Below are 22910 nucleotides of genomic sequence, written 5' to 3'. Positions count from 1 at the left end.
GGGTTCCTGACCTTACCAGTCAATGGACAGTGCTAACATTCGATAAGACTGGGAACAGTGGAGGAGGATCTGGTTTGGAGACACCTAAGTATTGTATGAACTAAATGGCAGCATGAAATAAGGGGAAAACAGCCTAATCAAGCTCTTGTCCAGCACTGCACGATCTATTTAATCATCTTTTAGTACAAAAGAAATAGAAATCTAATGGAAGAAATATAAAAATCTTCCTGAAGCTACATACAGAAACAGAAAAACACACACAGAAAACAACAACAAAACCCACAAAACCTTAGGCCAAATGCGACAGAATCAAAGGTAACTGGTGGCATCATGGACCTTGTGTTGAGAAAGGACAACCAGGGAGACATCCGAGAAGGCTTCCCAGTGGCCCTGTAGAGCGATACAGAGAAATCCACCTAGTAATAGCAGGATAAAGCAGGACTGCCAATAGTACAATTTTAGACTAACATTTCAGATTAGGTAATTGGAAGAGAAAATATCTTAGATTTGGTTAGAGAATGAGGGGAGATGATGGGTTTAGCTGGAAGTATGCTAAGTTCTTAGACATCTGAACAGGGATACACACCTGGCAAGTCTGTGTCAGATTCTCAGGGGCACAGATCAGAACTGGAGAGGGACTTGGCAAGCCATCTGTCAACAGGTGATGCTAGAAGTCTTGAAACTCTTTCCAAAGAGGAAGAATGAATATATATGGATAGAAAAGGAAAAGTCTAGTTTAAATAACTGAGGTATTTATGAAATGACTAGAACGTTCCTGAGTGTAGTAAGTTATTTCCAATAGGCACCTTACTTAAGCCTCCAGTATCTTTTGCAGTTCCTTTACTGTTACCCCCATTTGCTTGATGAGGTGATGCAGATTTTGAGAAGTATCTTGACTATAGTCACGCAGCTAATAACTGCTAAAATCTGGGCTCTCCCTTCATGTCTCATGATGACGCTGTTGTCCTGCACCTCAGCCTTTATGCTTCAGCATCTTGGGCATAGAATGCTAGGTGACACCAACATTTAAGGAGAGGGCTAAGAAGAGAAGGTCTACAGAGGAAGGCTGGGGAGTGTGAGAGATGAGGTTCAAACGAAGGTGGACTCCTGAAAGCGATATGCTCGTGGTCTCAGTGAGGGGATAGTGACTTCATTAGTGTGGTTTCAGAGCATATGGAAGGCTGTGTTGAGTGGGCTGGAGCATGAAGGGGGGAGGAAGAATTGAAGTCCATGGATGGTATCACTGTGTTCAAGAAGGGGCTGGGAGAGAACATGCAGTCTGGGAATTACAAAGCCATTTGTGAGTGGTAAGACCTATAGAGAGAGCCGTGTTGGGTAGTCTGTGCTCTCAAATCTTGAAGCGGTGCAGCGTGGAACCACTAGGGTCGTGAAGAGTCTAGATAACTTCATGAATGTAGAAAGGCGATTCTGGGTGCAGGCTTGCTCTGAAGTCTTTTAAATTCTAATCAGTCTGTTGACTGTGCAGCTGTGATCTCTTGTAAGAAGAGGTCTCTGAAAGTTGGTTAAGATAATCTGTCAAGATATACAGACCCTAGATTATTTTTTGAGTGAACATCTCCTAGCACGTCAATATGAGGTCATAGGGTATTTAGGTTGGAAAATGACATCACGGATTAATGCTTGTCTAAAATGTTCTAACTTGGTTACTCTACAGTTATTTTCATCCATCTCATGTACTGTGGGTTACGCTTTCTGTCTTGCATTTTGATCTCTACTGTTAATTTTGTTTTGAGATTATGAAAGGGCTTTAGACCTCTTGTAAAAGCCCATTACTTACCGGCATGTCCTGATTTTTGACAGATTCATGTGTTTCTTCAAGCTTTTAAAATACGTTCTCAACAGTAGCCATGATTTATTTGGGGGTTTAGGGTTGTATCTGAATCTTACTATGTGAGACAGAGTTACAGAATTCACTTTCAAAATTTTGGTCTTTTAAAAATCACTCAGTCAAAGCTTTTACTATCATTTTTCAAACGTGAATGGAAAGTTGATTACAGTGCACTGTATTGAGCGGGAGATGTTTCTTCTTTTTTTTCATGTAGTGAGGTGCATTTTTGTTATTTCTCCATCCTCATCTCCTTTTTGACTCAGGCATTACTCTCCCGGGGAGAATCACTGTGCTTCATTCTCTCTGTAACTCTCTGAGGTATCCGGAGATAACTAACCTATACACACTTTCTTTCTGGCTTTAATATCCTCGCCCTGCCCAGCCCTGTGAAATGTTTCAGAAACCAGTCAGTCCATAACCACTAGGTAAGGCACTAGGTAAGGTAGTGACACCCTACTCTCCCCTGGACATACGTGCCCTATTCCGAGAGAGTTGGGGCATGTGGGAATTGTCAGAGTGGGTGTATATTTAATCCTAGGAGCGGACCTTAGTCAAGACTAAATAAAATGTTACTCTTAATTACTACTCAGGATGACCGCTTTTATGGCACATACTTGGCCAAGCCCTGGGGACATACTAGTAAGCAAATAAATGCAGCCTCTTCTCTTGAGCTTACAGTCTAAGAGAAAAAAAATCTCCTACAAGCAACATAATAGGAAGGTAGATGAAGCTGAACAGCAAGTAGGATATGTATTCCTCATTTGTTATCAAACACTTTTATTGAGTAACTACTGTGGGCAAGGGGTCTGGATGCACAGTGAATATAGCAGTATACAAGAGTGGCACAGAGCTCTTCGGGAAATAACATTGTCACATAGGTTATTGAGTGATACTCTGCAAAAACATATAAAAGTTAAATATGACAGCAGGTTTTAGCTCTCAAAGTATGCTTCCTCTTTGCATTCGTTTTTCTAGTCAGTGACATTTAATAGCAAGCAGTATAACTGGCTATAACAGATATGATTATCTTCATATATTCTATAACATTTCTTACAGTTATTGCCAGTTTTCGAGGAACTGTCCCATATGGCCTGTCACTGGAAATTGGAGATACAGTTCAGATCCTGGAGAAGTGTGATGGTAAGTGGGCTAGTGCTGATTGTTCAAGGTTGTATAACCAACCTCGTCACCATTGGACAGTTCATAGAGTTTGCAAATTCTGTCCTTCTGTTAATTTCTGGGATTTTTCCAGTGGTCACAGTGATCCATTTTTGACAAAGCTTATTTCTTACAGATTCAGTATTTGGCTTATGGAAAAGCATCATTTGCTATTTTTAAGCTGATATATTTTTCCTGATATTATTTCCTTATATTCACTAGATGCCAACATATAAAGCAGTTGAGGCTACTGTATTTGAGGGGATTCATGACTCAGTGCCAAACTTTCTCAGGATCTCAGGGGTCTAATAGGTCCCCCGGGACAGGAAGAAACAGATCCAGAGCAGAAATGGCTTCTCCAAGGTTAAGTAACCAGATGCCTTGGGGAAGACTCCTGCCAAGGCCAACTCTGCTGTAGTTCTGCTGTCTTCTTCCCTGCCACCCCCAAACTTAAACTAAAGTTATTCAATGCATATGAAATGTTAATGGAATCTATTGTAAGGGCTTTATGATTATTAATTTATACTGCATGTAACTCATTAAATCAAGATACTTAGCATGTTCTCAAAGGTTTCCAGTCCTGTTCCACAAGACATGCTTAAGCTCTCATATTTAAAAAGATCCCAGTTGAAATGACTGCTCTTTTTTTATTGTTGCTAAGATGACCACATTTTAAATATCCATTTTTCTCCTGAAATGTTGTGCTTAATAGGATTTATAATATGATAACATTCTGTCGTAGCAAGATTCATTAAACTGTGTTCCTCCAAACAGAACTCTTAAAATTACTTAGAACCTGGCATTAAATGGTGATGGTGCATGGACATTTATTCTGTGCCCTGTAAATGAGATCTCTAAAAGTATAATCAGGTCTTTCATGTTATTGTCAGATGCATTTTGTCTATTTTTACCCTGTATACAGATAAATATAAAATCTGTTTTGAATTGGTGCATGAAAATGGGCTCCATGGCTACTGGGAGCTGGTTTGTAACATAAAAACCTTCCCCTGCAATGTAATTGAACAGAGACCTCCTTTTAAGACTTTAGCAATTCTCAAAAAGTTGTGGTTTCTGTTAGAGTAATTATTTAAGAATGGATATATTTCTTGGATGTGTCTTTAAGGGATTTTTAAATCCTGAGATAGTTTCTGTTCAATTCATTTTGCTTTTCTTCAGACTGATTTTAAAGCTGTTAGGTATGACATTTTACAATATATCTTTTTTAAAAAATTGAAAAGGAACAGAGTATTGAAATATAAAGTTCAAATATTTTGTTTTAAAAATTCAATTAATCAAAAAAAAAAAAAAACAATTCAACAGAATATTTGTTACATGGTAACTTCTTACCGATAAACAAAATGGTTCTATACTTGAAGAAACTGTAAGTTGAAAATAATACATTTAGAGGGAGTATATATTTACCATTTATTTTCATATATATATATATATGTATATATATACCCTGTACTTGTTTTAAGGTATAAAAAGGTAAGTTCCTCTTTCAGGATAGTGCTGAAAATTTGATTCAGAATTGCTTAGAGGTTAAGCCATAGGCATTCCACAGAATAAACATTAAGGTGAGCTCAGGTGGTAGGACATTTTGCTGATAAGAGTGCCCATCACTTTCCTTGATAGGTGATACCTGATTTTCCTCTTCTTATGCTATCAGACTGATCCTAAACCTAGATGATGGGCTGAAGGATGTGCAAATTCACTCAATGACTGTTGGCTGAGCCCTATTCTTTGGTGATAGGGTCTGGGCCTTGTAGTCAGGCAAAGAGAAATTGGAAACTTATTAAATCTTGTGCAGATTCTTGAATTTCCCTGAGACATAATGTAGCCTTTTATAAAACGTGGAGAAACCATGCTCATGTCAATTAACTTGCCCAAAATAAAATAATCTGATAAGTAGCAAAGCCAGAATTTAAGCCCAATGCTTTTCCAAACCCTGTACTTCCATTATGCATGTTTCTATTTTTCATATAGATTTCCATTACAATTTTTTAAATGGTTTCTTAATAGAATGCTTAAACTATTAGTCACTTGAGCTATAGTCTAGCCCAATCCAACCCCCATTTTATTCATACACAGAATATTTACTGGTAGGGTAAAATTCCATCAGTAAAGGACAGATTGATTTGTAATAATTTATTTTCTTTAAAATATTATAATGGTTTATCAAAATAATGACCATGATTATTTCTCCACAGGCTGGTACAGAGGATTTGCCTTAAAAAACCCAAATGTCAAGGTAATAAAAAATATTACTCATAATCATAATTATGGGATTTTTTTTAAAAAGTTATTTTATTTCATTTTACAATTGAAATTACAGTTGGGACTCTTAAAGTGCCAAATGGCAATACAGATTTTCATAATTTTGGGAATTCCTTTGAACTTGGATTATCGTTAAGACATGCTACTCAAATGATAATCCTAGGTAGCTCTTGCAGTTTGTGCTGAGAAGACCTTAATAAGCTCATTATATTATAAACAAAATCTTTTTGAAGTGTTAGTTTAGCAGAGAGTGAAATTAAAATTCAAGCAGGGGAAATAGATATTCCAAAAGAAAAATTGAATAGAGGTGTTAAGTTTTCTGTGGTATCATTTGTAAAAGAGTGATGTGGAGAAACACGTTTATTTCAGCAGCCTAGTAAGATTCCCTTCTGGGTTTGGGCAGGAGAAACATGGGGAAGCCGTGTTACAAAGAGCTCCCTGTTCCTACGATTCCAGACAGAAACTAAGACTCACTGTCCTTTATATGTTTATATACATCCTCAGAAATTATAGTAAGGAGGTAGTATGATTTTTATTTTACCTTTCGTTTGTATACTTTATGACTTTGACACTAATCCTTACTATTTTCTGTGTTTGTCTACTTTATTCTAATCTCTCCAACTTTCATCCACACTTCCCAGGTTCTATAATACTCTCTTGCATGTCATGTTCATTTCTTGGTTTAATTCTGGCTTTATTAGGATTGTAGATAAGAAAATGTATCATTTCTTACTCTCAAAATACAGTGTAAGCTAAGTTCTTCTACCTGCCTTTCTCCTTAAATATACCTTTCTCTGGATCACCTAGCTATGTTTAATAACTGTATTTCATTTATTTTTGGTCATTCTAAAGGAGAGGCTGAGGGACAAAAGACTACAGAAATTTAATTTTTTTAAAATACTTTAGCTCTCATTTAAAGTTATTTTTGAACATCTGCAAGGCACATGCCAATGTAGCTTCAGTATTTAATTATTCATTTAGAATAATTTTGAAAAAAATTTATTTTGACTTATTTCTGCCCCTCTTCTAACCTCAAATTCTGACTTTTTAAAAATTATAATTAACTCTGTTGGTTAATCCTACCATATTGAGTTAGTGTAAATTTTGAAGAAAATATTTTTAACACGTATATCTATTTACTACTGTTGTTTGTACAGAATTTGCTTATTAAATTTTATGTTATCCTTGGATCCACAATGGTGATAACATATTCAAATGACATTTGCTTTCCTAAATATTTAATTGAATTTGTCATGTGATGATACATCAGAAATCATTCAGAAGATATTGTCATTTAATGGACAATAAAATTGATGCTGATGTTTTTTTATGTTGTTTCTTTCAACTTCCCATTTAGAACAAAGGAACAATTTCCTAGTCCTATCTTTTGTCTACAATAAAAAGCTTTGAGCTAGCATGCTGTCTTTTGTTTAATTTTTGTTCCATCACAATGCAGCCTGGTGATTAATTGCTACTATGTTTTCATCAAAGTTCTTCCCCTAACACATAGTATATGTATTGTCTCCCAATTCATTGTGGTATTTTGTTTTTAGTGTGTATTTTAAAATAGACACGAGTGTTTTAGAAGAAAACGAACTACCAAAACAAACAAAAACTAATGCAATATTAAAGAAACTATGCAATACTAAAAAAAATTCTTATTTGGTATAACATGCTTTCTATTCTATGCAGAATTCCTGAAAATTTAGAAATTTTGTTTTATAAAGAAAATACTTCTAAGTGAGATTTAATTTTTTTTATTATATTTACTTTAGAGAATCCCTGAATTTGTCAACTAATGAATAGCAGAAAATAAGAGAAATGGATCCAGTGTGGTAGAGATGTTGTTTTTCCCTGTTCCCAGTACTGTATGGTTGTATGACTGTGTTTTATACGTATAACTTGTGAAAACACCCCCGCCTTATCAGTCACCTAGCACCATAACCTCATGTTTTCTCCTGCAGGGTATCTTTCCTTCCAGCTACGTTCACTTGAAAAATGCCTGTGTGAAGAACAAAGGGTAAGAAATGAGTTTTATTAATAGTGAGGGGATTTTCACAGAACCATTGCTTATTCGAGAAATTGAAAGGCTTAGTAATTGTCTTGAAAATGAACTACAGGAGATCATGCTATTGTCTGTGTGGTTTGATAAAGGTGGATTACACTAAGGCAGTTGGTGGAGAAAATGTAATACCCTGCATCTGTGTGTGCTAGACCAGAGGGGAATCTAGGGCCTCAGAGGTCTTTCATTGTCCACAAATCATGGAATCAGCCTAATCTTAAGGAGAAGGGGTTGGTTCTTTTTGGTTTCCTGCTATATAGAGAAGCATGGCAGTCAACCCATGGAGTGCTGAGTCATGTCTCAAACCCCAGGCATTTCCTAGATTTACCACTGATTATAAGCAGCCAAGCCTGACTGTTTTTTCCTAATTGGGGATAATACCATATTCTTGTGTGACCACTTCACAAAGCCACTCTTCTATTTTAGGGAATGGTATTTCTGTACTTGGTTTGGTTGAGCTCATTGATCACCTAAGATTTCTTATACATTTTTAAAGTTTTTCCAGTCTGTTTCCAAAAGGACTTAAAGTCATTGCAGGATAACAGATCATTCAAATAAAATACCATAGTATAAAACAGTAGAACTTGCTTATTTTAATGGTTGTCATGAGCAGATCATTATAAGTAGGCCATGGATTTGGACCCAAACATTCACTGCCCGTGTCACAACGAATATGCACTAGATCACTGAATGATTGTCATTTTATGACAAAAGGAAGAATACAGATTCAGCCTTAAAAATTACATTTTGGGATGCCTGGGTGGCTTAGCAGTTGAGCGTCTGCCTTCAGTTTAGGGCATGATCCCAGAGTTCTGGGATCGAGTCCCACATCAGACTTCCTGCATAGAGTCTGCTTCTCCCTCTGCCTGTGTCTCTGCCTCTTTCTCTGTGTCTCTCATGAATAAATAAATAAAATCTGGGGCAGCCCTGGTGGCTCAGTGGTGTAACACCGCCTTAGGCCCAGAGCGTGATCCTGGAGACCCGGGATCGAGTCCCATGTCGGGCTCCCTTCATGGAGCCTGTTTCTCCCTCTGCCTGCGTCTCTGCCTCTCTCTCTCTGTCTCTCTGTCTCTCATGAATAAATAAATAAATACATACATACATAAAATCTTTTTTAAAAAATTATATTTTACTTCAAATAAAAAAAACAATTTATTTGAATTACTAAAGCACTTTTTTTTTTTTCTAAAGCACTTTTTTTAAAAAAGATTTTTATTTATTTATTCATGAGAGACACAGGGGGAGAGAAAGGCAGAGACACAGGCAGAGGGAGAAGCAGGCTCCACACTGGGAGCCCGATGCGGGACTCAATCCAGGGAACCCAGTATTATGCTCTGGGCCAAAGGTAGGCGCTAAACCGCTGAGCCACTCAGGGATCCCCCTAAAGCACATTTTAAATCATAGTAAATGAGATCTTTAAACTTGAATTTTACTAAAGAAGTTCCAAGGCATGCTATTTAAATGGATGATTCTTATATCCACTGTCTATAAAGGTAAAGTATTAATCTTAATTCATTGAAATAACTTCTGCAGGTGGGTGAGCATCTGTGGAATAAGTACCTTGAGAGTTACCTATATGGATAAATCTCTAGGAGATCTTATACTGTATGTCATTCAATACTGCTTGAAGCAATATTACCATCATTAGTAGTGGCCGTAGTAATTATTTAAAATAGTAGATTAAAAACATGATAATTTTAATATGAATAATTACCACTGCTGCTACTGTTTTAATCAGTGTGTGTCCTTTGGGAATGTTGCACCAGAAATGAATCAAGCTTGGAGTTCTCCCGCCAGGCTTACTTTGCACTGTCTAGCTCCCCTCGAGCAAACCAGAGGAAACTAGCAGTTGCTTGGGCCATAGGCTCACTCTTTGTTCTGAGCTTTCTGCTCTAGTGATCCGGGCTGGGCAATATGGAAACCCCAAGCTCTCTACCCCGATCCTTAAAATGTCCACTTGGGTTGACCCATGCAGTCAGTTCTCTTTGCTGCCTATGCCCCAAGCCCAACCCTACCCCTTTAACTATGCAGAGCAAAGGGATGATCGACCCCCACCATACACTCTGACCAAGGGAAGTAGAGAATGCTAGCAAAGATAATGTCAAGCATCATTCTACCCCATGGAAGTCCTACCTCAGAGCAGATTGGGGTGGGGCATTATCAAAACAAGTGCCTTCTTTTATTTATTTTTGTCCCAGGGAGAAACTACAGATCTGGCCCCCTTCCCTGAGCCTGAGGAAGTTTAAGTAACAATAAAGTGTTCTCAGAATTTTGTTGTGTAAGTTTAAGACTTGGTTGTGGGTTCTTCATGTGACACAGGGCATAATGAGCATTAAGTAGCAGGAGAACGTTGTGGGGAGAATACAAATTTATTTTCTTAACAAGAAAAAAGTTATTGGAATTAATTGAGACTCCAGATTCTAGGACCATTAACTGGAAGAAAATCTTGAGCCTGAAAACATTTGAGAACACACATTACCAGATGATTGCTTTCCCAAAGAGGAACTTCTTTGGATTTTGACATTAACCTCTCTTATTTTAAGATCAGCAGCCTGATGGCTGCTGCAAAGTGTATCTTGGAAGGATGAAGTAGCTGCAAAGTGTATCAGAATAACTAAACAAAATGTAATTTCAGGGGCCACTACTTACAACTATTTGAACATCGACTTTGGTTTTGGTGTAATTAAGAGGAAACAGCTGGCTTGCCGAAAACGGTGATTTTGTAAAGCTTCTTAAAAATTTACATTTTGGTGAACAAATACCAAATCAACTTCTCACAGACTGAATTGCCTTTTTCTTCATTCCTGGGTCTTCAGAGCAATGTTGGGCTGATGGGGGTCCTTAAATTAAATGATGGTTTATGAACAAAGAGGCCGCTTCTCTAGTGTTTAATTGCTGCTTGAGGTCATGCCACTTTTTAAATGTTAAGTAGGTTGTCGAGTTGTTCTGGAAATTCATTATTCCCTTTTTGACCTTACATCTGATCATTTTATAATCTCTGTCTCCAAATATTCATCATTTAAATTGCAACAGCTGCTTCAAAAGCAAAATAAAGGCGCTACCATTTGAAAATGTCACACGTAGACTTGATGTAAGGATCTGTATATGTCGCAGTTCATATACTACTGTTTACTTTTATTTCTAATTTTGAATCCCACTTTTACATTTTCAGCTGTGTTTCAGCTCTAGAAAGAAGGGAAATATTCACAGAGCACGTATTTTAGCAGCAGTATGAAATGAGGAAATGAGGCTCTGTTGGTGAAGATTTTTCGTTCTCTTACTCGCTGTCAAGAAGACTTTATAAAAGACAATTATACACCCTTTGGATATAACATCACAAAGGAGCTACAGAGCAGTTATTAGCCTCATGCTAAGAAGTAATTTTCCCTTGATCATCTAGACAACCTGGTTCAGTGTCTAAAATGCTGTTACCTTGTACATATTAGATGTTGTCCTTGAAAAAAATACATACTCAAATGTTAAGAAAATAATCCCCATCAAATAGCTGGCAGCATTCTTAAGAGAAGTTGTAGTAATAATAGCCACTTAAGCATTTTAACCTGCACACAAACTGAAAAAAATTGAAAAAATAAACTCGAGATGAGGGAAAAGGTTGTTGTACATCAGAGATAGACGCAGGGGATAAAGAAAATCTTCTGGGTTTTCTTTTCGTCCATAGCTTCATGGATCTCCTCAACAACAGACCACTGTACGTACCCCAGTAGATGCTGGTATGAGTGTTTTCCCAGTATAGTGTTTCACTTTTAGAAAAGAAACAGGAAAAATATATTACCCTAATCATAGAGAGGAGCGTTGTGCAATGGATATCCGAACGTCTGTGATAGCAAAAGCTTTGAAGTTCAATGACGCATGATGACATTACTAATATATTAATCGTTTTTCATGGTCCCATTTACAAATAATAAAAATGAAGTGTTAATAAGATCAAGCAAGTGTTTAATTGGTACCTCGGTGTCTAGGTACTTATAACACTAGGTTAGGTTGGACTTTTGCAGCCGTAATATCCTGATCATTGAGCAAGTCTGTTACTCCCTTTGAATCGTATGGTCATGGTGCTTGAAAAGCAAAAGCTATTTCATAGTTTATGTGGGCTCAGTGACCTCATGTTACATGAAGGCTTTTGGGCTTGGGAACTTAAATGAGTTGTTGTTTAGTGGTCACATTGTGGCTGGAGCAGAAGTCTTCTGATTTTGTTGCTTCTCACCACACTCCTCAAAATTGATGTGGATAAAGTGGCTGGTCCTTTTGGTGTTGTACTGCCATGACCCACATAACATGCCTCACACAGGTCTCTAATCAGATCCTTGTTACTGTCTGCAGAACCCAAACTAATAGGCAGTTTCCTTTCCTAGTTTTATCTTTCGGAGGATTGAAAAGAAAATTGTTATCTATGACAATTGCATATATACTTTTTCTCTTTTAATTTCACAGACAATTTGAAATGGTTATTCCCACCGAAGACTCCGTTATAACAGAAATGACATCGACATTAAGAGACTGGGGAACTATGTGGAAGCAGCTGTATGTGGTAGGTAACTTTTTAATGGTGTAATTTTTTTGGTAGGTAACTTTTTAATGGTGTAATTTTTTGGATTGCGAATTGTTTTAAGAAATACTTGAGCAAGAGTCAGCATCGACCAATGGTTGAGCACTCACTTTAAGGCATTAGCACTGCTCTAGAAATCACATACAGAGCCTAATAACACATAGCCTTGATGCAATCTGTGAGTCTACTAAGCATGGGCTAAGTTCTTTTTCAAGCTGCAGGAATGTAAAAGATGATTTTTCTGGCATCTCATCAAGTAGAATGGTTTACATGGATCTAGTTAGTGTCAGGTTTTCTGAGTATTTTTAATTTTCAAGGAGAGAGAAATTTATTTGCATACAATTGGAGTATTGGTGGTATTTTATATTAATTTTCTGTAAGTAATTCAGATATACTGAAAATGATAGACTCCTTAGGCAGAATGAACAAGAATATTCTAAATATATAAGAGAAAGGAATGCTTCTCAAACAAAATGGGAGGGGGTCAGGTCAATGTTTGGGGAGTATGTTTTCATGTACTTACTTTTTATAACAAATTGTACTTATGAAGAGCTTACTATGTTGCAAACCCTGTGGAAGTCCTCCATGTGCAGCATCTCCTCCGATCTCTACAACCACTTAAGGAAATGATAACTGTGATCATCCCCAGCTCACAAATGAGGAGCAAGAGGCAGAGAGTGAAGTGTTGGCTCTGGCCCATGCAGCCAGAAAATGGCAGGGCTGGGATTCTGATGTGAATCTAGTGCTTTGGATCTCTTATAAGCACAAATTTGGGGGTGGTGAAGGTTTGAGGATGAGGAACACTATTTCTCCTTTTATTTTCAAAGACATTTATAGAACAGCTTGATCATTTGAAGGGATGCGTTCAAAATACAAAGGTGTACTTAGCCTGACAAAACGATTTGAAACAGCTTGTCAAAGAGAAAATCCAAATTAGCGAAGGACATTGGCACGGAATGACAGTTTTTATTGTCTCTTACATATAAAATGCAATAGGATATTTCATTGAGGCAAGAAAATCTTAAAAATAAAACCCCTTTTGATGTTGGATTTCTCTGACCATGCCCTCCTGGCGCTGGTGGCTTTAGGACTCACTCCTAAAATCCACAGGGCAGTCTTAGATTAAATGCCAGTCTAAGCTTTGCTGGAATGAGGTAAATGCAAAGTCAAGATAACGGAACTCAAGGGGTCTGAGCTGAGAGGCTACAAAGGAAATGCACGCAGATCTCCTCTTGAGATTTTTTGGGAAAAAAAAATTATATTAGAACGAGTATAAAATCCAACTATTATTTCACTTAAAATAACATTGTGCATAATATTAACGTGGGAATGAAGCTATTTGAAACGTTCAAATCATTGCATCTTAAATACCCAACAGAAGAGTTATAAAAATAATGGCAGTGTAAGTGTCATCCATTAGTTGAGCTAGAGCCCCAGCACTTTGCCTTTTATGCGGCAGCTTGTGGGGAACAAAGTTGAATTGCCTCTTGAGTCTGTCTTATCTAGCTATTTTTACCTGCTTTTCAGGTTGCGAGCATCTATTTTGGGGACATACTTGATTGGCTTGAAAATCTATGTGCTGTAAGCCCCAGGAGTAACTTTTCCACTTCCTGACGTCCTGAGTAATGGACACACCGAGAGAATGATTTGAAAGTTGCCCCTGGAGACTGGCATGGTAGTCAGTTATGTTAGGGACAGATAGGAAGTTGGACCTGGAAATAATAGATTTTCGACCTTGAGAATGAGGCTGACTTGGCTGTGTCGGACCTTCTGGGTTCTTTTTTCCTAATCCAGGTGTTCCAAGCCCAGTGTTCTGGTTCAGGTCGGTGCATGTTCTTTTCTAGTAGTTTTTAAGGTGCCTGGCTTCTCCCCTGGTAGATGTTTGATGAGGATACTAAGATCTTGTAAATTGTAAGCCATTTATGAGGTCTACTTTGTATAAGTAGAACTTGTATTTTAAAAGCTCATGGTAAATACTTTTTGAGAAATGCTAGTTGCTCTTTTTAATATCATTGAGAAGAGCCTAAATAATGTTCTTTCAACTATCAGTTAATAAAATACCAGTAACATAACCGCAAAAAGCTTAGGAGAAATACAGCAGCCATCTTTTACTAAGTACTTCTGCGCAGGCCTTTGGCTGGATATTTTATATCTTATTTATTTATTTATTTATTTATTTATTTATTTATTTATTTATTTATTTATTTATGAAATTTTATATCTTTCTTCTCGGGGCTCTGCCAGAGTGTTTTTATTCTCAAATCTTAGCAGAGATAACGTATTCAGGGTCCCGTGCTAAGTGGTAAGGCCTGCATCTGAAGGTAGATCTGCTGCTCTAAACCCTATACTGTTTTCATTTGAGGCAAATGAAAACCTACCCATTCTCTAAAACACTAAAATCCAATTGGCTTTTTGCTACAGCTCCGATATATTGCAGGAACTTTTAGATATGGCTTTACTCTAAGTGCTTGGTATTGCACCCTACCCTTTTCATTTAATGTTAAAATCAAGAGCACTTTTTATCTAAATAGTCTTCATAAGTGTCCAGTGTTTGAAATCCAGTTTTTGATGAATCATCATTTTATGACCTGCTGTCAGACCAGATGAGAGACGTACAACTTGCACATTAGTAGGGCAGGTGTGCTGGTCACGACTGCAGGATGTCAGTGTTCCTGCCTCCCCTCCCCTAAAGGGAAAGCTGACCAGCTGGTTTTCATTTTTATAAAGGATCCAGCTTCCTTTTCATGTCAGCGTTCTCTTCAACCTAAGTACTAGAGGTGACATCATTAGAAAAGCAAGTCCTGAACGACTGCAGAACACCTCTCCCAAGAGCAGGGCAGATGACTTTCACACTGTGACAGTCAGGTCTATGGAGCTGGCTCTCCCTTTTGCTGCATGAGACTTGACTTATTTTACATCCTCCTTATGGGACTTCTTTGACTCTCATGGACCTTTCCAATGACCACTGACTTCCTCAAGCTTTTCCTGATCTTCTTCCCTTATTGTTTCACATGACTTACACAGGATCTACCTCTCAAGATCTACAGAATGACCTCCTATAAATCAAGTATCTATTTATTCATTCTCCAGCTGCTGGGGCTACCCAAGGCCGACCCAGCATCTATGGTTGGGAGTTGACACCAAGTGGAGAGCACAGACACCGAGTGGCGAATTACCAGAGTCTTGCATCACAATGCCCCTGGTGTGATTTGTATGGTAGCATATAACATGAGTAAAGAGTGAGACGAAGAAGCTCCATAGAGTGCTTTACGAGTCGAGAAGCACAATTATTTATATTTCAGGGGTGGTGTCATGGAGAATGCTTTGCTGTTTAGCCAGCACATTTGTCTCACCTGCACAATACATTAAAACACTCCAAGTCACCAAGTCTTGATAAAGTAGAAGACATGTCACAACTTTTTAAAATTAAAATAAAAAAAATTGTGTTCCAACAGAGCATCTTTACCCATCACACAGGATTTTTGCTACTTTTGGTAGTTTATCACAGCAGAGGACTTCACGTGTATGATAATCTCAATCCTTTCATAACACTGTCTCTGTCCTCTACTACTATCTTAGTAGAAAGTAAAAGCATAACTTCTGGTTAAGAAAGATGAAAGGTGGATATTGAGAAATGGTTTTGCCCTCAATGTCTCCGAGTAAGAGAGATAGGCTAGCTTTTGGTAAGGACACAACATTTGTAGAGGGCTTATTCTAGATGAAACCCACAACAGTAGCAGTATTGGTAATGGCCAACACTTGGGTGGTATTTATTCTAGGCCAGGTGTTATTCTCAAGAGTTTTGGTATGTTAACTCATCAGTCTTGACAGTGACCCCATCAGATAGTTATTATAATACCCATTATACAGATAAGAAAATACACACCAAGAAGTTAATACATTGCCAAAGGTTTTTCAGCCAGTTAGGGGCAAAGTTGGAAAGCAGGTCTGGTAGTCAGGCTCCCGAGTCTGTGCTCTTCGTCACTGTGTCGTTCTGCTCTCTTCACGAACCTTATCTCCAATCCACCAAACAACCTCACAGGAAGGTAGTACTGTCTGTTTCACAGGTGACAAGGCTCGTTCCAAAGCCTGTAAAACAAGTAAGTAGCAAAACCAGGATCTGAAACCAGTTAACCCATTTACCTTACATTAGGCCGCCCTTGCTGGACGAATTTCTCAGGAGAGTATCTTGAATCTACATGAATGTTTAACCAGTCAGGAAAAAAAACAGTGTTTATTTGCAGAGGTCTGAATAGGGACCAGGTAATAGCCGCGAATGAGGTTGAGAGCCCCCGGCGTACCCAGCTATGGTGGGAAAGACCGGAGAGCCTTAAGACCAACATGCAAGAAATAATTAGAAAACGGTATTTTCTGTTAAAGTGGCCTTCGTTGCATGCAGCCACTGTTCAGAGAAGGGAGAAAAGAACATGGGTGAGAGTTACCAGGGAAGATTCCTGACCGAGGTGGGATACGGGCAGAACCTTGAAGGACAGTAGAATTTGGATAGAGCTGAAGAAAGGAAGATTTGAAGTGGGAAAGGAGGCAGGGAAGGTGAGCACCGGGTGTGGAGGCGAAGTGAGGACGCTGGGCGGTCTGAGAGGTGAAGTTGGACTCTTGGCCAGGAGAGCGGAGTCGCGAAGCTGGGTGAAAGCGTGCAGAGCAGGTGTGTAGCCCAGAGTCCGAGGGGAGAGGGGCCTGTGAACAGAGGATCTGCCTGCGGAGTGGCGGGCACGTGGAGGGTGGGCACATGGAGGGTGGGCACGACTGTCCTTCCCTTTCTTTCTTTCTCTTTTTTTTTTCTTTCAAGATTTTATTTATTTATTTGTGAGAGACACACAGAGACAGGCAGAGACACAGGCAGAGGGAGAAGCAGGCCCCGTGCAGGGAGCCCGATGCGGGACTCGATCCCAGGACTCCAGGATGACGCCCTGAGTCAAAGGCAGATGCTCAACCGCTGAGCCACCCGGGCGTCCCTGTCCTTCCCTTTCCCGCCTAGTTTCCTCACCATTCACTCTGGAGACTGACCCGCGATGCCACGTTTGTGTACCTCTCAGAGAAACGAAGGCGATCTCTTCCACCGGCTGTGGCACATCATGAATGAGATCCTGGATCTGCGGCGGCAGGTGCTGGTGGGCCACCTGACCCACGACCGGATGAAGGACGTGAAACGCCACATCACGGCCCGCCTGGACTGGGGCAATGAGTGAGTACCGTCCGCCGCAGTGGGGGCAAGCGGGGGGATCTCTGCTGGCAGCGCACAGGTGTGAGCCACTGCACGGTAATGTCTCCAGAAAACCCCCTAGGGGGCTGTTTCAGCTCTTTTTTCCTTTTGGGGACTTAGGGGAAAACTGTCACCCATGGAGTTGAGAACCGCAGCCTGTCCAGCTGGCGAGGGCACCAGGTTGCTGTTTGTTCACTAGTGCCCCGTGAGGGCAGACGGTGTGCATGTGCTCACAGAGTAGGGAGTGTTCACAGGGATCAGCCACATATGGCTTCTGCTAAATAGATCTTATTTAAAAATAGGCTTTAGGTTTGGCCTGTGTATTTGCTTTTAATATATACCCCTTCCGTAGCGTCGTAATATGTCACCGGAGAAATCTGGAGGGAGATACTAATGCTAACACTGCCTATTGAAAGTCTTAAAACAGGTGCACCAGTGGGGCATTCACGATTGCCCTGATTCCGCCTGTGTGTGTATGCAGTGGCCCCTTGGAGGAGCTGCTTGGGAGAACTCCGTAAAAGGCAGACCAAGACTTACTCTTAAAGAAAACTATGACTAATGTAAAATAAGAGCAAAGCACTTTAGTAAATCTCATCACTTAAAGCCCTGATCAAAGCTGATATTGTACCAAGTAGGAATGTTAAAATGTGAGTGAGAAATTAGGAAAAGCTTGGACTGTGATCCTAGGCTTGTTGAAAGACGTTGAAAGGTGTCTCAATGTCAAAGTCACATCCTCTCTTCCTTTTCTCTCCCCAAATCCCCATTTGCTATTTGGACCTTCAGAGGATCTTAGGGCTACGGAATAAAAGAAAAGCAGGCAGGAAAGGAGAAAATGGCAGGACATAAACCACAGATAAATTCGCCTCTTACTGAATCTGGAAAAACCGATTTGAAGCTAGAGTGCTGCTTCCTCTGATGACAGGGAGTAGCTCTATCAGAAGCCACTTCTGATTCTGCTGAGACGTGACATACTACAGACATGAGCACATGGACCTCCTGACACATTTTAAGCCTCGTGCTCACGCAGACTACTTCCGCTATTTTGTTGAGTAAGATGTGCCATTCATCCTTTTAAAGATGACCAACCAGTATGGTTGCCCTAAATTATTTACATCTACGAGATTGATTCCTGGAGGGAATTAAAAAAGAACAACCATAGGTGTGGAATGGCAAAAAGACATTGGACTAGGAACGCTGCTTTTATAAGATGTGAGACGAATGTCTGAGCTGTTCTTGACTTTGCCTTCTTGACCTGTGGAAGGAGTATGTTAAACTAGAGGAGGTCCATGGGCCCTCTTGGCTCCAGGACAGTATGAATCCAAACACATAGCATTTCCTGAGGAAAAGAACTTGGCAGCCACTTGCCCAAGAGCTTCCGGTCTTGCTGTGTGAGATGAGGCAGGCCGAGGAGAGTGGATCTCAAGGCCCTTTGAAAGGGACCCATTCTAGACAGGAATGTGTTTCTTTTTGATTTTGAAAAAAACTTTGAGTTTTCACTGAATTATATTGGCTCTTAGTCATTATGCTTGTCCTTGCTTAAAGCCTAGTTTGTAAATAGGAAGGCAGTTGGTTGAAGTCGCTTATCCAAAATAACTTAGAAATATAGAGCAGGCAAGAAGTTACTTTTTCAGTTGTAGGAAGGAGGATGATGACCGAGAGAAAAAACACTAATTCTGACTGAATCATGACTCAGTTTTGACTCATGTAAGTTCTGGCCTGTACTTTGGGCAGTTCTGTGGCTAATTTATGGTAAGTTGTTAAAACATTGATGTGTGAAAATGAACAGTATAGTTTATATAGCTCATCCTCAAATTCACGAATTTTCTGAGGTCTCATTTTTTTCTTTGACCACTTAGTTAAAAACAGCTTGTAGCACACAGATTGTGCGCGGACTATAAGAAAACGTCATTTTTCTTACGGAATAGTACTAACTGGAAAGCAAATTCAGATAATGCTCCCGCATATTAAACTGGATCAGATTGTCCTGCGAAATTATCTGTTAGCACGTAGATCTCTGGATGAAACGGAGTTAAGAATGTTCAGTCTCGAGTTGTGTATCACAACTGCTGAAGAGTGATAAAGAGAAGCCCTCTGGATGTGGGAAGCTCGGGGGGCAGAGGAGGAGGAGTTATTCATTTTGTTCCTCAACAGAGCCATGAAAAGAAATATTCTCACCTGGAGGTGTCACACAGAGTTAAAATAATGGTGTCTGTTTCTGTTGCCCATAGAGTCCTGTACTGTCCTTTGACTTTTCCTGCTAAGATCTTACAGGATGGAGAATCTGTTCATCCTTCTTTCCCGATGTCCCAGAGCAGTGCAGTGCCTGAAATGAGAGAGAACTTGCCCCCCACCCCCACCCCGCTGCTCTGGTTTCCTGCATCCTGAGAGCTCTCTTCGCATTTTCTCCTTTCTCACTTTGCCTCCTATCTTCTTGGTTTGAAAAGCACTGCCATGATCCTGTTCTGTGAGCTAAGGAAATCTCAAACACTGGGAGAGTTATCCTAACCATATACCTAGGAATTAATAAAACAAAACAGAAACAGAGGGGACTCTCTTCACATAGCTAGGACCCAGGAAGCCAGCAGAAGTTGAACAATGAAAGCCTTACGAGAGAAAGAGATTTGCAAGTTACAAGTTCCTGGGGCCCCAAAGCTCGTGAAGTTTCTGGACTTCACACCTGCTCCAGCACCTGTGCAGCTAGAGTTGGTCTTGGCTTACTCTACAGTGATGTCAACCAGATGCCCTTCATGTATCTTTTCTTCCTTGCGCCATATGGCTGATGCTCTGAATCTCTAGGTCTAAATTCTCAAAAAAGGAATCTCACTGAAAGCCAAAATCTACTATTCCTGTTTAGACTGAGCATGTTATACCAGTCACTCCTAAGCTACTGGCCAGTCCATAGATTATTTATCCTTAGGTCAGGTGCCCAGGCAGGTGTGGCTCGAGATGGTCAGATGACTAGACTGCCTCAGCTCTCCCTCATGCCTCCTGGCAAAGAGGATAGGTAGGACAGCTTCTCATAGAAGGAGCTGTGGGTAGGGTATGTGAGGTGAATTCATATGTGGTTATATATCCTCTTTCCTTTGCTAGATCATCTTTCCTCAGCGATACTGACCTGGTGTCAAATGATGTCTTACATTGTAGGGCAGTGGCTCTCTCTTGGGAGGGAGTAGAGAATGGGGAATAGATCCTATCAGAATCCCTGGTGAGGTGTACCAAGGGGGATGTATTCATTTGCTAGGGCTGCCATAACAAAATACCATAGACTGAGTGGCTTGAACGACACATTTATTTTCTCACAGCTCTGGAGGCTAGAAGTCCATCCATGACCAAGGTACCATGGACCTTGGTGAGGACACTGTTGCCAGCTTGCAGACAGCTGCCTTCTTGCTGTGTCCTCACATGACCTTTTCTCTGTGCTTGCATGGACATTGAGAAATCTGTGGGGTCTATTCTTGTAAGAACACCAGTTCTGTTGGATCAGGGCCCTACCCTTATGACCTCATGTAATGTGTATTACTATATAGACCCTATCTTCAAATATAGCCATGATGGGGTTGGCATATTGGGCTTCTACATATACATTTTGGGAGGGCACGTTCAGTCCATAACAGGGAAACATGAGTATTTTGAGAACAGGTCACAGTGCTGTCTATGATTCGAAAGTTCAACAAAAATTAGAGAACGGGGGAGTGTGATTTTTAAGTTTCTCAAAGAGAACCATAACTAAAGAAAATTAAGAAACCATTTCCATGTCTAAAACAACTACTGCCATTGAGAGGGTCCAGATGTGATCTTCTTAAGAACAACCATCCCTCAGAATGGCTGGGTCAGTGCCTGGCTTGAAGTAAGGGCCGAATTAGTAAGGTCTACTTATGAAACCTCTAATGAAGTTTTGAGTAGGATACAGAATTTCAGGATTTTTTTTTTTTAAAGTACAAGTGAGGAAGCTCTGGCTTTATAACTGGAAATGCCATGCCAGAAGGCTTCCATGTTAGAAAATGATGTGAAAAGGACACGGAACAAATTCGCACCACAGAATTGCAGGATACCTGGAATGGGGTAACTGAGGGGGAGTCTGGGAGAGACAGTAGTATTACACACAGATACTGTGACATTTTTGGGATAGTCATGGAAGGTTAAGGAGATGAATAGAGTGATACAACATTGATAGCAATGTAGTCAAGTGGGCACCCTGGAGAGGAGGTTGTCACCAAGGTCAGTAGAAGCAACTTGGCAGTTACACTTTCCTCTGTGGTAGGACCTCGCAAATCAGTCACCAGATGGCTTCCCACTGAGGCTGGTTGTATGACCTCAGAGCCACATGTCAATCATGTCAAGCTGACACAAGAGATTAAACCATTTCGCCACCCCAGGTCTAAAACTACAGTGCCTTAATTTCTGTCATCTGCCTTTTCTGAGTTTCTTCTAATGAGTGACTGCAGAACTCTATGACTGAGGTCTACACACGTTGCCAGAGATTCACATTAGAAATGTATTATTTCAGGATCCCTGGCTGTATGGTTTAGCACCTGCCTTTGGCCCAGGGCGTGATCCTGGAGACCCAGGATCGAGTCCCACGTTGGGCTCCCTGCGTGGAGCCTGCTTCTCCCTCTGCCTGTGTCTCTGCCTCTCTCTCTCTCTTTGTGTGTGTCTCTCATGAATAAATGAATAAAATATATTTTAAAAAAAGAAATGTTTTAGCTCTGGATATAATTTTAATGCCAGGTCGCATCCTAAAGGCCAAACTTCCCTCTTCTCAACTCTGATTTCTAGAACAAAATTAGGTCTCGCTCTTGGTTCTCCCCCAGTTCAAGTTGGAGGGGTTTCTATGGTGATAGTTCTTGAGGTGCTGATGGCTCCCCACCACCCAGCACCAGGCCTCCAGTGGCAGAGTCACTCCATTCACAGTGCCTGCCCATCCCCCGGATTTCCCTTCCTTCATCATCTTCTGTTTGTCGAGTTATGCCCATTGTCCAGCCTAGTTATATCGGCTACTTCAAATGTGGTAACCAGTTAATACGAGGCAAAAAATAGGAGTGAAAGAAGCATGGTGTGCGACATATGTAATTTCGGAGTGATATAATAAAAATAATGATTTTTGATATGTTCTATAGAGGTGACTTTTACCCCAATCTTTTGTCATGTGTTTTCTAGACAACTGGGACTGGATCTGGTGCCTAGGAAAGAGTATGCGATGGTGGACCCAGAGGACATCAGCATTACCGAGCTCTACCGATTGGTAGGTACAAGAAACCTTGGCTCACAACCTCACTGCTAATTTTGTGGTTTCCATGGTGCTCTTAATACTTGATTGATTTTGTGAGAACAGGATGTCCCAGGTTTAATTTGGAGCAAGTGAAGAGAATTGAGAGTTGAGGTGACCATGCCCTAAGTAAAAAACTGAGGCACTCTACCTGTTTGAGAATTCTTTGATATGCTCTACTGAGCTCTTTAGTCTTAGATACTAGGAAGTAAATCCAAAGAAGTTTTAAGTTCTTTTGCACGTCTTTGTACATTTTGTTAGTGAAATGCCTACAAATCACACATATTTATCTATCGTGTTTCAGGACAGTGCTGTGACCAGTGATATCCATTTATTGTTCCCCAACATGTTGCCCCCTCCCTGCCCCCATTACTACAATGTGCAAAGACCATTGAAAGCATCTCCTCTATTGCCTCCAACTGCTATCCTACACCCTAATCCATCCAAAGTGCTGAAGTCTGTTAATAATTCTAAAATACTTGATCATATTGCCCATCACCTACAATTTCA

The 22910-nt window shown here is 40.1% G+C and overlaps 1 protein-coding gene across 7 annotated transcripts in view; it reads left to right on the top strand.

The window, feature by feature from the left end:
* Positions 1–22910, top strand: part of DOCK4 (dedicator of cytokinesis 4) — a 409301-nt gene that overhangs the window by 182429 nt on the left and 203962 nt on the right. For all 7 annotated transcript variants that reach the window (XM_041727815.1, XM_041727817.1, XM_041727816.1 and 4 more), the window contains 6 exons: positions 2906–2989; positions 5218–5258; positions 7249–7304; positions 11799–11895; positions 16968–17116; positions 22292–22376. In XM_041727815.1, coding sequence (XP_041583749.1) covers positions 2906–2989; positions 5218–5258; positions 7249–7304; positions 11799–11895; positions 16968–17116; positions 22292–22376 — 512 coding nt within the window. The remainder of the gene's footprint in view (positions 1–2905; positions 2990–5217; positions 5259–7248; positions 7305–11798; positions 11896–16967; positions 17117–22291; positions 22377–22910) is intronic.

Source organism: Vulpes lagopus, chromosome 13 (genome assembly GCF_018345385.1).
Source record: "Vulpes lagopus strain Blue_001 chromosome 13, ASM1834538v1, whole genome shotgun sequence".
NCBI lineage: Eukaryota > Metazoa > Chordata > Mammalia > Carnivora > Canidae > Vulpes > Vulpes lagopus.
This window is presented reverse-complemented; position numbering and strand designations above follow the sequence as displayed.